The sequence below is a fragment of the Brachionichthys hirsutus genome, chromosome 14 (assembly GCF_040956055.1).
Source record: "Brachionichthys hirsutus isolate HB-005 chromosome 14, CSIRO-AGI_Bhir_v1, whole genome shotgun sequence".
Classification (NCBI taxonomy): Eukaryota; Metazoa; Chordata; class Actinopteri; order Lophiiformes; family Brachionichthyidae; genus Brachionichthys; species Brachionichthys hirsutus.
Window position 1 is genome coordinate 9,669,470 of NC_090910.1, and position 15,964 is coordinate 9,685,433.

General features: G+C 42.3%; 1 protein-coding gene across 1 annotated transcript; it reads left to right on the forward strand.

The window, feature by feature from the left end:
• Positions 1–7,454: 7,454 nt before the first annotated feature.
• On the forward strand, positions 7,455–13,838 carry rnf32 (ring finger protein 32). The gene is made up of 8 exons (XM_068748256.1): positions 7,455–7,493; positions 8,147–8,162; positions 8,349–8,597; positions 8,665–8,807; positions 9,929–10,086; positions 10,296–10,404; positions 13,051–13,218; positions 13,620–13,838. The coding sequence occupies exons 1-8, from the start codon at positions 7,455–7,457 to the stop codon at positions 13,836–13,838; spliced, it is 1,101 nt and encodes a 366-aa protein (XP_068604357.1).
• The last annotated feature ends 2,126 nt before the right edge of the window (positions 13,839–15,964 follow it).

Below are 15,964 nucleotides of genomic sequence, written 5' to 3' on the forward strand. Positions count from 1 at the left end.
AATTCATCTGGATCAGATCCAGAATGAGGTCAGGGAAAAAATAATACATTTTAACATTGAAAACTCCATTCACGGATTCAAAAATCTGTTAACTCTGATTCACTTTTCATGGTTGGTGTATAAAGATACCAAGAACAATTTAGAACCTTTCGGTGATGATCCAGATCACCATGTGGACGGTGTAAATCTAATATGGAGGGGATTGAGCTGCTTGGAGGAGGTTTGTTCTCTCTGAGTGCTTTTCTAATTAATATTAAAATATATTTAATATACTTTATAAATTCTATAATTCTGCCTTCTGTCTTAATCGTGTTGATGTAGAAATCTGACGTCTTGAACGTAATGACATTTGACCTCGTGGTTTACTTTTCCCCACTCCGCTGGGGCTGAAACTTTAGCGGAGGTACCTGAAGCAGCTTCTGATGCAAACGAAGTGGAAAAACACCCCGAACAATACCGACTTGTCTGAGTGAAATGATTAGGCTAAATCACATTTGTTTGGCTAAAGCAGCTTAGTGCAAGAAGCACGCACGGCCAACACGGTAATAGCAGTGACTGGCGAGGGGCTTAAGAAATACCAAAAGGTCTGACAAAGCAACAAACAGTTGGGAGGTATGGCCTCGTTCTGCGTTCAGGTTCAGCAGTGACCATCTCATGGTTCCGGGTCCTAGTAGTGCAGACTTTATACTTTAGAATACTATATTTAAAGATAGGATTTTAATTAGAGACCCCACAATAGCATTTAAGATTACATTTCCCACCAGTGTAATGAAAGGAGCCAGAAGATCAGTGAGAAAACCATCGAGTGCCAGTCGACGAGATGTTTTTCAGGAAGTTCATCCCACGGCTTAAAGGCTACACCTCCATTCATTCATTCATTCATCTTCTTAACCGCTTTGTCCGTTACTGGGTCGTGCTGGAGCCTATCCCAGCAGCCAACTGGGTACACCCTGGACAAGCCGCCAGTTCATCACAGGGCCACACACACACACACACACACACACACTCACACCTACGGCCAATTTAGTGTAACCAATTTGCTTAATCCTCAGGTTATTGTTGGTGGGAGGAAGCCGGAGAACCCGGAGAGAAGCTCCAAACTCCTCACAGAAAGGCCGCAAGTCGGATTCAAACCTCTGACCTTCTTGCTGTGAGGCAACAGCGCTTCGACTGCGCCACCTGGACATTTTTACAGCAGGGGGGCGGGGGAGATTTGGCTATGCTGGGTGCAACTTTGAATCTCACTCCACACATCACTGTCGGGATGCGGCAACTCAATATGCCCTTAACCTCGGGTCAGGCCCTTCCCTCAGCGGCGCAAGCGCCAGCATTTAGTAACTTCATCTCGTCCACATCGTCTTTCACAAAAGGTGTGTCTGTTTACAAAACCCCGGCAAACTGCGACACTTACCACGTCGGCCGGTACAAAGCCCCAGTCGAGTGATCTGGCCCTGGCAATGAAAGATGAAAGCTCCGACTGTGGCTGGCGCTCTGAAGCGCGTGTCTGGGGGATGCTCTCATCGGGCCATGCGGACGGATAGGTGGAGGAGGAGGTGGAGGAGGAGGAGGAAGAGCGCAACGATAGCCAACAGACGGGGATTAAGTCGCGATGGGGCTAGCCTTGTTCCTCTTTCATACACTTTGATATGTGTTTCTCCACCTGAGCGCAGTCTGTGAGTGTGAGGGGCGATGAGCAAGGACTTGTCAGACGCTGCTTTATGGGATGCGCCGTTTGTTTATTAATCACTAGGTTCTGTGATGTGTCTCTCATCACCCCAACAGGTATAATTAAGCTTTAAAGGGCACAGCAGGCTTGATGTGTCTGCAATTCATTTTGTTTTATCTCCTTTTTCCTTTTGAAGTCACGGGTAAGCTGAGTGTACACTGTGGAGTGTGAGTGTGTGTGTGTGTGTGTGTGTGTGTGTGTATGGTCAGAGAGCACAGTCAAAGCATTAGTCTGTGGTTGCCATGTTGCGAGACCGTCGAGATGTCTGCTTGTTTGTCACGGCAGCTTGTTTAGCATGACACGTCTTGTTTAGCCTCAGCCGATTCGGGCGTTTTTGAGGAGTGACAGTTCAAAGGTGTTCAGTCTCTGATGGCCAGGTATTGTGCTGCTTGGAAGACATCTTGGGTTCCCAGCAGGCAGCTGCATCGGCGTGTTTTTTCGTGAGTATGCGGCAGATGTTGGGTGGGGGGGGGGGGGGGTAAAAACAAAGCCATCTTGACGTGACTGACGTGGCGCTATTGGCGCTATCAAAAGGTCAAGTGAATTGGAATATACATCAGAGAAATGTTTGAATTTCATGAGTTCTTCCCCACTTCATCTCTCCTAAAATTGATCCGCGGCGTCAAATCCGACATGTTGAGTGGGACTACATGTAGGAATGTAAACAAGGCCGGCCTTGATCTTCCGTTTCAGCGTCTTCTCCTGGGATCCTTACATTTACCTTTAAAGAACGAAACCAGCGAGCGGCTTCAGATTCCAAGGAAACAGAGTTAGACATCGTAAATATTCAGTCGGATAAGGCGACGCCATCAAACCCCACTTGCCTATCGCTCCTTCTTGATTCCGTTCCGTGTGATTCCCAGTCAGGAGCAGGCAGAGGTGTGAAAAGATGAGAAGCTCACCTGTTTACCTTGGCAGCAGAGACCGAGCAGGCAAACAGCCAGTATCCCGTCGCTCCTCCTGCTCCATCCTGCCGTTGTGTCCCGTCACAGGGGAGTGAATCGATGCATACAGAAATGTTACCCGGCGGCGCACTTAACATGACGAGCACGGGTCAGGGGAACGTTTCTGGAATTGGGCTCGCCTGCAGGAGATTACGTAAATTAAAGGTGATATTTCTATGACATCTGGATTTTTTTCGCCCCCTTCCATATCTAGGGTTGAACCCTAGAACACACTTTAAGACAGAATAACACAATTTCCAGATAAATCACTTGCATTTGGATTTTCTTCTGTAAATTTAATGTCATTCCTCCTTCTTAAACTAAGTTTGAATCATATCGTAACATCAGCAGCTCCAATTTCTTTAAGTGTTTCACCTTCTCATTAACAGAAGTAAATAAAGGTTAGGCATTTCAGGGTTTCTATGCAATTAATACAGAGTTAAGCATTCATTAGAATGGATTCATCTGCAGCTGCACCTGCAGCACATTGAGTAACAGGTAAATAGGTGCTGTTATCTTACCTTTCAGCACACAATAAGAGTATATGGTGAATGACTTGTCCTCAGAATGATGGAGCAACATGTGTCTGTTAGACGGTGGAGATTTTATGGGTTTTTTTATGATTAATTTTGTTTTGAGGATCAGATAAGGTTTTTGGGAAAGCAGACGTTCCTCGCACTGAACGCGGTGATGGGAACTAGACGTCACACGGAAGACGGTGCCTTAGGCCACTGTGATCATAATATAGATTTAATGACATAATATAACAATTAGGTCAGAGAAATATTGCACCTGTTTTGTTTTGAGGGTATGTTTTTTTTAACTTTTTTACTACACACAACACTCCATAGGATCAGCTTGAATAATTCATTCAAATTTGAATGGACGGGTTTTTGGTTACCTGAATGAGGTGTAAAAAACAGAACGCTTACTCTATCATGATATATATCAATATTGCAATATAAGCAGTACATATGCAGGTAGTGAACCTAAAATTAAGTCTGTATGTCAATGTTATAACTTTTAAGAAATCAGTTTACTATTCTAGTAATCCATATTAACAAGTATGGATTCAGGTTTACTAAAGCTGTGCACTATTGTTGAATCAAATTAGAATTTTTTGTTATTTTAAATTGCTATTTTTGTGAAGTAGGAAGTAGCAATATTATTATTTTTGTTAAACTATATTGATTTGTTTTTGTGTGTATCTTGTTGTTTTAAATGGCTAAATATGGATCTTCCCACCCCTCACTGCTTTAATATGAACTACCTGTTGCAGTCCATGTATGGTTGGAGGAGGAGACGGCGAGGGCCAGTGCAGACACGGAAAAGTCCCCAATTATGTGGTAATTCTAGAGAGTGGCTGTGATATTTATTCCTATTATGAACTTTGCATTTATGAGACTCACCACACAGGCAAACTTGAGGCCATATCATGGAGTTTGGAAGAAAGTCTCCAAAGCATGGTATATTATTATTATTATTATTATTAGTTCTGGTTCGCCTGTTCAAAACAAAAATGTTAAATAATTATCCTGAAAATTGCTGCATGATTCTCACCCATTTCACAAACTGCTTTCTTTCCATATACTTCACTAATCTCAGGAACATGATCAAAGTGTCCCCCTCGACCTGAAGGATTCTGCAACAGGATCGCACAAATCCGATGTCATGTTGTCAGACAAGCATTTATCATTTACAAGATTTACTGCCACGCGTTGTGGCATATATAACACCTGACAAAGGTCAAACGTTGCACTCTGCACTCGCTGTGCTTAAAAGGTATGATAGGACTGGAATGGGAGTGCATTGTATGCAACCAGCATGGAGTCCAAATGTAAAGATGAAAGGGAACGTGTAGACGCTGCAATGCGTCTCAGGCGCAGCAGGGGTAACTGGGTTTTCAGTGCTCCTGCTTTCATAGGGCACAATTTATGGCCATTAGGGTGGTCTATTTCTAGCTATAGTGATGGATTCTGCTCAATTATTGTCCATTATGAAGAACGATGGCTGCACCACCGTGCCTGAAGCTATTGGTCCTGCTGCACTAATACATTGAGTTCAGCACTGCGTTTCATATTCAGCCTGAACTGAATTCTGCTGTTCCACAATAAATTAACATTGTAGTTCCACACATCTTGTTGTTTGCCATCCATTAATGCATTTTACTGTTTTCAGGTTGAGTGGAGATGGATGGAAAATAATTTGCTCATCTAATGACCAGAATTACAAGATTTATTGTGAAAATTAGTGCAATAGCCACATTTTTAGCCAACTTTTGGTTCAATTATTCTTTTTTTTTATAGACTTATCCCATAGTTATGACTGATGGGCAGCATGGTGGAACAGTGGATAGTGCTGTTGCCTCACAGCAAGAAGGTCACAGGTTCAAATCCAGCTTGGGTCCTGTCTCTGAGGAGTTTGCATGTCCTCCCTGTCTGCGTGGGTTCTCTCCAGGTTCTCTGGCTTCCTCCCTTCTCCAAAAACATGCATTTAGTTCCAGGTCATTTTTGGAAATGAGAACTATAGTTCTCAAATAATTTTCCTGGTTGAATAAAGGTAAAAAAAAAAAAAAAAGAATAATTCTGCTGCTGTAACAAAATAATTTTCCAGTTCTGGGATAAATAAAGTTGTTCTATTCTATTCAACATCAGCAGCTAGCTGTGCCCTGCTGACTAAATGTTCCAGCATCGGTTGTCATTTCATTCAGAAAAACTGGTAGTCGCCAACTACAAATAAGTTGCCATCATGTGTCACCCTTTGTTTGAAACCAAGAAGTCATTTCATATTTCACAAAAGCATTTAAATTGGGAAAATCTGCTACTCTATTGGATCCAGTGCAGGATATCCTGAGTATGTTTTGGGCCACATCATTGATCGTTATCTAATAACGGTAGTCCTGCGTTAATCAGCGCAATGCATCCAATAATGCCTCCTTCCTTCTGCTTTCAGGAGCCTTATCGCTGAACAGGAATTTGGAAACCGAAGGTAAATTCCTGGTATAGCGCTGCAGTGGCTGACGTCTTGCCAGACCTCGGACTGGCAGTCAGCACAAACGGGAGGTTATTGAGAGGGAGAGGTCCCAGCCAGCATCGCACACTGGGTCCTCAATGGACCTCAGAATGCCACCACAGCCCATAGCAGACATTAATCAAAAATGCCTGATCAATAACTTCTCAAGTGCTAATAAGCACTGGCACATTTCGTGATATGTGAGCCCCTTCGCCATTTCAGCTACCTGCAGATTTATTGGAAATCCATTGTTAGGTCCAAAGTATGAGGTAATGTAGCACTTAGTAAATGAGGTAGAAACCAAAAGCCTGAGGTGATTTGTATTTCATTTACAAAGGACATGTCTAATCATTAGGAGCTCTATCACTTTGAAATGCAACCCCGAGGTTTTAATGATGCTTGTGTTCTTTTATAGCTTACTTACTCAGCAGTGATGCGGGAGATAACAGCAAAGAGTGAAGCCTCGCTGTCCTCCGCTCCTCACTGGTCCACTCCCAAATAGTCACATGGGGGGGGCTCCCATCCACCGCAGAGTGATTAAAGTCATGTTAGGGAAGCATTATGGGTCAAGTCTTAAGATAATTAGATTTCCGTCCCCCCTCCGTTGTCTCCTATCAAAGTGATTGGTCTCCAGGTCATCTCACTGGCTGACATAATTGTTAATTAACCATTATGGCCTGCCCTCTCTCGTCTATATCTCACAGCAATAACTCATTTGACAACAATGCAATATATCACAGCGTGCGATAAATGGACTCTGACCTGCTTTATGACCATGAGCCGACTCAATATCTTGATAGATTTGCATATTTACTTATAGACAGATGCCTCTCTTCCTAATCTCGTAGGAATATCTACTACGCAATGACAAAAAAGGCTTTCTATTCTATTCTGTTTCTATTATTTATTCAACTGTTGTGTCAGTCTTGTTTCACGTGACATTTTCTGCAGGTGCCATGACAGTCGATATCGTCCCTCTCTATAGAACAGACAGATCATTTTCCTTTTTGACTTGTGGATTCAAATTTGCAAAGCAGCTCCGCTCAGCCTTTTTTTTTTTAATTCACTTAAGTCATCAGCTCTTTGCATGTCAAAGTGAGTTGTCTTTTCCAAAATACCACAGATCATGCAAAGAAGTCCAGAGGGAAGAAAGTTAAATAAAAAGCTCTTTAAAATGGTATTCATAAAGAAAAGGACAAACAATGTACTTGTTGAAAATGAAAGCACGTACCGAGGTCCATTCTGGTGACAGTTGAGAATGCAGGCTTTATGGGGGTGGGGGGTGGGGGGGGACCTTGAGCCCCATCCTTGCCGTATCTTTTAAGCGTGATTATTTACTTTAAAAAAACAAGCCAAAGCCTCAAGTCTTTTGATTGAGCTCTGAGCTTGAATTCTTAACTAATAAATTGTTCCACGCCTTTGTCTGGAGCATTAACAGCAGTGGTCTGCATTTTTCTTGCCCTAATCTCAAGAATGTAGCAGCCTCTTGAGAAGATCAGGGGTTTCCTCCTCTCCCTGTGCCGGGTCTTCACTTTGTTTTCTTAGACGACTGCCTGGATTGACAGGCCTCGCCGTTAGCCGTCTCTTTGGCCATCTGTTTTCACCCATTCTGACTGAACACATCAAAGTCAATCAAGTCTGCAAAGCATTTTAAGAGTTACACACACACACACACCCCTTGTCGTGTGTGTGAGAAATAAAGCAAACTTTTCATCAGGTGCACAAAAAGAGGCGGTTTTTGACTGGATGTTTGTGTGTATGGTTTTCGTGTGATGGGTGACCTGGGAGGGATCCCTGAGCTCACGGCACAGGTATGAGCAGCTTAGCTTTGTTCAGCGCCTGCTCTGACGACAGCTTGGTGACTCACCTAGATGCAAAGACAAACCTTCTTTGGTCAGCTTCCAACTATTCACTGACACCCTGACGATAAAATAATCATTAGTGAGATTGAGACATAGAGTTCAGTTTTCAAAGAACAATATTATCTTTAATGGTGTTAAAGGGGGATAGCGATAAGGAGCTTTATTAAATGTAAAACTATCAGCAGCAGCAGACAATATATCGATTTGTTGTTGAAAAAAGACATAGAACAGTGTATAAATACTCTTTTAAAATGAACAATCCTCTGTTTTATCTGATTAGAATGGCACGTTGTCAGCCAAATTTGGTTTTCAGAATTTCAACGTATTGATTACGCAACAGTTATTTGATTATTAGTATCATACATTATTAGTATCATACATTAACAATTGTAATCTTTAAATATCTACTTCAGACACTCGTGACCTTTCGGGCCTGCAAAAGGACCGTGAACGCATCATGCAATTGGCACAGCGAACCCATGGGGGTTTTCAACTCAGCCAATCAGAGGCAGCAAAGATGTTCCGGGTTGAGAGGAGGAGGGACCTGGTCTGGTTACCAGGTAACCGTTACCTGGTAACCTCTCAATCGTTTGTGTCGACAGGATGTCAATGCGGAAGGTCTGTATTTTAGCTGATGTTTACACCTCAGTATCTCTCTGAATGCTTTTAGTTGTATTTATTGCTTATTCTGGTCAGAAATAATGCCAAGTCTGAATCTCCACTTTACCAAGTTTCTAAAGTTTTGCAATGAATTCATGCATGAATTTATGCAAATGAAGTACCATAATGATAATTGATATAATACTTCACAGGGTTTGGAACGCAAAGCCAACAGCAAGTTGGTGATCGCCTCAGTTGCCTTTCAAGACCACATCACCCGCACGCTGCTGCATCCAGATTTCTCACTTTCTGACCCTTTGCTGGAATGTAGAAGAAAACCATCTCGAAATGCACCAACAAGAAGAAGAGTGAAAGAAAATGTTCCACAGAGACAAAATCAGCAAGAAGAAAGAGAACATGTGCTTGATTCTGCTCCACCTCCTTTGACATTAGGTAAAACGTGCACTCAGGTAGAGTCTTTACGTGACCTGTAAATAACCAGTATTTTTATTTCTTGTAGCTCAGAAACTGGGTTTGGTGGCCTCCCCTGCAGGAAGACTGACGGAGGAGGAATGGACCCGGGTCAAGGCTAGATCCGTTCTGCAGGGGGACTCGGTTCTGCCCTGTGCAATATGCAGAGAGGAGTTTCTCCTTCAGCCTCAGGTATTTTATGAGAGAGCTTTATCTTTCCTGTTTTACATGTTCCCAATGCGTTTCCGGAAATCCCTGTTTCCGTAGACACACAGGGACACCCACACCCACACACACACACACAAAGCCCCCATAGCCCCCCTGCAGTTCCTGTATGTTCTAATCTGTGTGGACAACTGTACAAATTTACCCATACTGCCTTGGAACTCAACTGTGACGTGATGATGTAGCAATCAGTGTGTTACTGTGAGGGTCATTCAGTTTTTTTTTACACCTTTCTGATCCCCTTTTAAGATGCCAATCTCCTCAAGAATGCAGGACTAGAATAGGCGGCCTCACAAAGCACAGTTGCCATAGATGCGTCTGTAAATATTAGTTTGACTCAGGGGTGAAAAAAAAAAAGTTAATTAGAGCCTGCTAACAAGGGAAAGTGTCAAGAGGGAATCCTTTTTTGGGGGGGGGGGGGGTTGTTGAAATGGCATTCTCCTGTGAGCCTTCGTAGTGTAACGATCCATCTGCAGTCTTGTTTTTTCATTCACACATTAATACGACAATTAAAAATGTTTGCTTCTATACCCTGCTCATATTTCTCTAATGCCAACCGTGAAATGAAACTATTCCACTGCTTCATATTTCATATTAATCTCTTTTCTGTCCATAAACTGCTGTTTGTGGCCTTGCACCACTTTGAGAATTGTTTCTCTGTGATCTCACTGCCTATCAGGCTCCTGGACTTTGCACATTGCAGGGGTCGTTTTACTGTTAAGGCAGGGTGTTGCTCCAGCCAATAGCAGTGGGATATCAGTATGTGTACCCCTACCCTCTACTGATTGAGTAAACTGTTGTGTGTGCCCAGACTCATAGCTGCGGCTGAATCCTTTCAGATGCGAAGAGAATTCTCCCTTCCAGGTAGAATCCTGGTCCCAGGTCAATACATACCTATTTAGCTTAAGGCTCTCATAAACAAAGATTACAAAGAAATTCCCTGAGCAAACATGAAAAGTAATTACACATTCGGTAGCATCTTATGGATCTAAGCTCTAAGATCGTTTTGGGTGCGCCTTCTTGCTGCATCGCCTCTACTCTAAATGCTTTGTCCATCTTTGCTAAGTCATTTATTTGTTTCTTTTTAGGTGTTGCTGTCTTGTTCTCATGTTTTCCACAGAGTCTGCTTGCAGGCCTTTGAGAGGTATTCCAGGAGGAAGTGCTGCCCGATGTGCAGGAAGGAGCCGTATGAGACGCGGGTGATTTATGATGCCGCTCATCTCTTCAGACACAAGTGTGCCATCAGGTACATGCTCTCAGCAAGAAAACACACACGGCGTTTCAATCAATATAGAGAGGTAAATTCCCATTCAGGAAATGCATAATTACAGGTCATCACACTCTTACCCAGTGACTTACGGATTTTTTTTTTCATCATTCAAATCTTAAATACGGGGCAGCTTTGAAAGCATCCTTTCAGATGATTTGATTATTGGGTTTGCTGTATGTGTGTAGAATCCAAGCGTGCTGGAGAGGCTATGTTGTTCGAACAAGATACAGAAACTTGAGGAAATCCATCTGTCCAAAAGACAAAGTGCGCCGACGCAAATTCTTTGAAAGAAAGGTGAGTTTGAACATCAGGTCACAATATTCTGTGGAGTAATCTGAATTTAAAGTAACAGAGCCCGTGATAAATATCAAATCTCGTGGGACTCTCTGACTCTAACGTTCACGCACATACACCTTCACCTGCTCGCACCCTCTCAAGCTCCCTTTATGCTTTGTAAATCACACACTAAACCTAACCCTACCATGCATCTACTTGTGTATGTTTCTGGTGTGACTGCACTGGATGTAAAAGGGGGGAGAAGAAGAAGTCAGGTTGTCTGAATACTTGACACAGGTAGATGTTTCAGGCATTGTAAAGGTATAAATCATGGAGTGTGGAGTTTTTTGAGGCTGTGTTGCCTTCATGGTGACTGAGAAAAAGGGAACATTGCCACCTAGTGAACCTCCCCCCAAACCGAGGCCTCGGGTGGCCAAAGGGGAGACTGGTCAGATTGATTTGCATATTTAGCTGGGCAGTCATACAAATCCATGCGGTAGCTACGCTTTAAAATAGTCACAGCTCCACCTCAGTCCTTTTATGTCCAATGTCTTACGGGCACTATTCATTTCCGTGGGAGTGTTGTAATCAGGCAGAGTGCTGCCGCACTTCAAAGAGGCTGATTGAGCAAAAGTGACAAACACACAATGCGTCGTAAGGGCTGGGTGTCCTCGCCATCCGACTGTCGGCCTCCATCATCTCGCCCGTAAACCGTGCCTTTAAGATGCCACATAAACCAAGATGGCATTTACTGATCCAATTAACCGTGTTCTAACGCATTGGGCTGTGTCCGGATCCACATGCTCAGGATGCAGTCGTAGCCCGTCAGCCTCTTCGCATTCGAGTTGTGTGATTCAATGGTTGTGGGTCGTCATGGGATTGTCTCGTGTCTTTTTTTCACACTGAGGATGATCTTCAAGAGCTTTGAGCTGCGCAGCACAGCGCTGACAGGTCTGATTGACTTGATTTTCAAGGGGAAGACTTATTTGCTTAGCTGACTGTAATGCAAACGGGCATGTTGGTGCCGGGCTAGAACCTGTGGGAGAAGGAGAAACGTATTCTTTGCAGTTCTTGGGATAGCAAAAGGCAATAAAGCGTCTTTGTACCACAAAGCCACAGGTGTTCCGTAGAGGAAAAACAAAAACTCTCACATATCGGGACAGATTTTGACGTCTTATCAGCTGATCCCGATGCACCGCTTTAAATTTTCACTTGCTTCTGAGGTCCAACCTTGAGTCAACACATTAAGGGAGACACTACCGACACGTGGATATAGGCTCCTGTCCCCCCTCTCCATCTGTGTCCTCTCCCATTCACATCTCCTGTGAAGCAAGGCAAAGTTCACCAGAGGCTGTGCTGTTTGCCTTGGCTGTCATTAAACCCTCCATTCGGATGGCCAACGGTTGTTTAATTAGTGATAAAAGCCTAGCTGTAAAGCAGTTCTGATGTCGGCGTGACGGGCTCAGGGATGGGCTTCGTATTTGTGTGCTGGTGTAGGTGAGTCGGACAGAGGAAGCGGGTACAGGTACAGGTGCGAGGAGTTGCTGAAGATAATTGGACTCTTGGACAGGTTGCAGTAGTTGCATTCCTTTTTCAAGATGTATGGCAGCAAATAAATGTAAAGCTGCAGCTATTAGCTGATTAACAGAAGTTAATGCACAACTGTGTTTATTCATTTTAGTAATACGTTTTCCTAGTGTATTCTTTTCATTTGTGAATTTTGCAATTTTTTGTTGTTTTATTACGATCCTCTCATTTTTATGCATTTTATATAACAGTAAAAAGTAAGAAAAAAATAATTAAATACACTGTAAATCCATAAACTAATTTAAAAAAAGTACAAATATTCCAACTAGATAATAATCACGTAGGTCCTTTACTTGTTATTTTTCAGACCTTTCACTCATAGTATCTCAGGTTACTGCAGTTTGCTCAGTTGTCATGGCGACAGTACGTTGTATTACTTAATTGCGATGATATTGGTGCTTCTGTTATGTTGCTGAAATGTACGTTAGTTGTTCAAAAGCATCGCGTATGTAAAAATAGCCCTGGCTTTGATTACTGTATAAGTTTTTGACATAATATGCATATGCAGACATTAAGCGTTGCCTAGCAACAGCTGCTGTAAATGGGATAACAATGAGTTATGAGAAGAAGGATATCAATAAATTTGAGAATGGAAGACCAGACGCTTCACTGAATAGACATACTTCAGTTTGGTGCCACCCCTCTGAAATAAAACCAACGCTCTTCAAAATGTCTCAAGTATTTTGATTTATTGCAGTTTTTAAATTATATTTCTGTTCCATTTTGCAGTATTAGTCGGAACACCACAGATAAAATACTCAATATTTTATCACTCTAGAAATAATCAAATTGGAATATCAGACATCTTAAAACCCTGGAATTGATCTATAAAAGTGTCAGACATGAGGGTGTTTCTATGTTTTCCATGGTTTCCATTAATTGTCCATGTTAGTGGGAGACACGACTGTATTGATCCAGCTGTTAAACAGGCACAAGCCTGTCAGCATGCCTCAGCCGTTACAATACACAAGCACAATTAGCCTGTGCCGACAAAACCACTCTATTGTGCATCTGAATGAAACATGCCTTCTTTGTGCCACTAATTTCCTTTTTTTTTTTTTTTTTTTTTCTAATTAGTTGCAGGAGTTGAATGACAGCTTTGTCCGATACTGTCGCACTGACACGGAGGCTTTTCTGCGCGATATCAACCGCTCGCTGTCATCGAGCAGGAAAGTGTTCCAGCAGCTGGAGGGAAAGTGCCTCTCTGCACCTCAGGAGAAAGACTGGGACCGGATACAGATCCAGGTCAGAAACGAGCTGCACAGAACCTAGACCAATGTTTCATCCTGGTGTGGCTACCCCCCCCTACCAAAAAAACTGCAGCCAGTACTATAGAGGGGGTCTATAAAAGGTTAAGCACAAGGCAGGAGTGGCAACGACTTTACATGAAGAACTAAACAGTGAATATGCTTTCAATACACACATTGCACCTTTTTCAGAGGGGTGGGGGGGACTTTATAAAACAGCACACAGCTTGTTATGTAAAATTCAGGAAGCTGCCTTTATTTTTAGAGGCCAATGTACATGCTTAGCAAGTTGCCATTGGTGCTTTATGACGAAAAGGCAGAGTACAGTCATTCGTCTCCAATCATCAGGTGATGCAGAAACGCCTGACTAACTTGCATCGATTGTTTCCGCTCTGAAAGGTTACCCAGAGAGATGTGAAGGACTGCCCCATCTGCCTGAACGCCTTGTGTATCCCGGATGCAGCTCCATCGACCCACCGACACCAGAGCAGGACCGTTCTTCTGTCCTGCTCCCACCCGTTCCATCAGCTCTGCCTGGAGGCCTTTGAGAGCTTCTCTCCAGAGAGCAAACCTTCCTGTCCGCTGTGCAGATCCATCTACCATAAAAAACTCATCTAACAGAGCATGCGATGAAGGCAATGACCAAAATGTACATTTTGGGGAAAGATGCTTTTTCACTTCCTTGTTAAAAGTAAGATGTTTGTTAAATAAGGTGAAATTAGATAGTAGCACGAGGATGGTAAGAAGAGAGGACCCCCCCCCCTCTGCTTTCTTTATGCTAAGCTAACAGGCTCAAGGCCAACTCCATACATGATTCGCGTTGAAGGAAAATTCACAAAGCAGTTTTGTACTTTTATTTGCAAACACAGAAACATCAAAAATAAAACAGAAATTTAGCAAACTGAGAAACTGTAAAAAAAAAAAAAAAAAATACATTCACCAAATTAAATGCAGAGGACTGACAATCAAAAGCTACCTTACCCAGAGTACAGACCAACCCTACTGTTGAAACCCTCACAGAAGAACATTGAAGGCAACCAGAAACACTTACTTTAATAGAAAATGGCCCTTTGACTTTTTTTAATCAGAAGCTACTGTGAGCATCAGTGTGATGAATTATGAGTGTAACGAGTCACAGAACAGAGTTTAACGAGTCTTCTGCTAAACACATGCACACAACTACCATGATGAAAGACGAGCATCATCTCATCTTGATGCAACCCCCCCTCACTTCATTAATTAATCCAGCAGTTTATATTCGATTTTCCAGTGACTCAGGATAGTATAGTCCTCTCTTTGGGTTATGTTTGAGTTTTCATTTTCATGTCCATAAAATCTAAATTGAACAAAAATTGTATGTATAGATCATCCTTCAATTATTATTTGTTAACAAGACAAGATGGCTTCATTTTGAGGTTGTTGTTTTTTTAAGTTAAGTTCCAAATATTCTTTAGCTCCAATGCAATGGCAGACAGCTTCAACCTAAACCGTTCCCTATCCTTAAGAATACGTTTCAAATGCATATGTAAGGTAAAATTTCACCAAGATACTTTTTTTTTTGTCATTAAAACATCTGAAACACCTTAAAACCAACATCATCCAATCAATCAACCCCCGTTTTAATAAGCGTTTATGCTTTATGGGTAACGAAGATGAAGAGTGACAACATTCATAGTAAATCTAACAACACAGAACGAGAAACAACGTCCAGACTGCGAGATGCTCATTCCATAAGGCATCTAAGGTGGTTCTGGAGACAAAGAACGTCACAGTTCTGGTTATGCAGCAATAAAAGAACAAGTAAATGGGGCCTGAGTAACCAAGTCTTTCTACTGCCTGCAGAGTTGCACGTTTTTCACTCGTGCATTCTGTGTCTGGCAATTGTTAACAGTTTTGCATCAGTTTAAGGTGTCCATAGAAAAAAACATGAACAACAATGTACAGACCCTCCGTGGGCTCCATGAGAGTCTGGTATTTAAACCCAAACAATGCAAAAGTATGAAACACAATATAATATGTACACGTCAATTTACAAATGAGAAATCTTTCTGTGCCCTGTGAATCTACAATAAAAAAGATTTGGACAGAGCAAAAATGTAGACATTTTTCTTAACATGCATAATAAAATGCTAGGAAATACAACCACAGAATCGTCTTCAAGTGCATTAAAATTATTCTCTCCTCACCGGAGCCAAAGTGGATGCAACACCCAAATGTGTAGAGTAGCTCAAGTCTGATCTCGAGCACCAAAAAAAAAAAAAGTTACCAGACTTTATATAAATTGACATCAAAGTTAAAGCACACTTGAGTAAAGCCAAATAAAAAGATGAATGACAGAGGTAAAAATCCGGAGGCGTATCAGTAATGATGGTGCTAATTTATATAATGTTAATTATACTGGCTGTGACGGGTGCTTTTCCAAATGCTTCACAGATCTTATTACTTTCAAATTTAGAATTAAAAAAAGAAAAATGGCAGGTGACACGTTATTGCGCTCGTATCAGTTCACACAATGAGAGACCGACGACTGGAGATCACACACTGCAGATGTACGGACATTAAAAACCAGAGAGCCGAGAACAGAGGAGGAGAAGCAGGGTGATGAGCTAGAACCTGTTTTTCTATATAGTGCAGTGGTAAGAAAATAACTAGCTAGCAATGGGGGAGTAAGGAAGAGTCCCCCCCCCCCAGTTTAAAGTCACAGTCGCAGTTGAGGTCAACATCAAGGTCACTGCAGTGATACC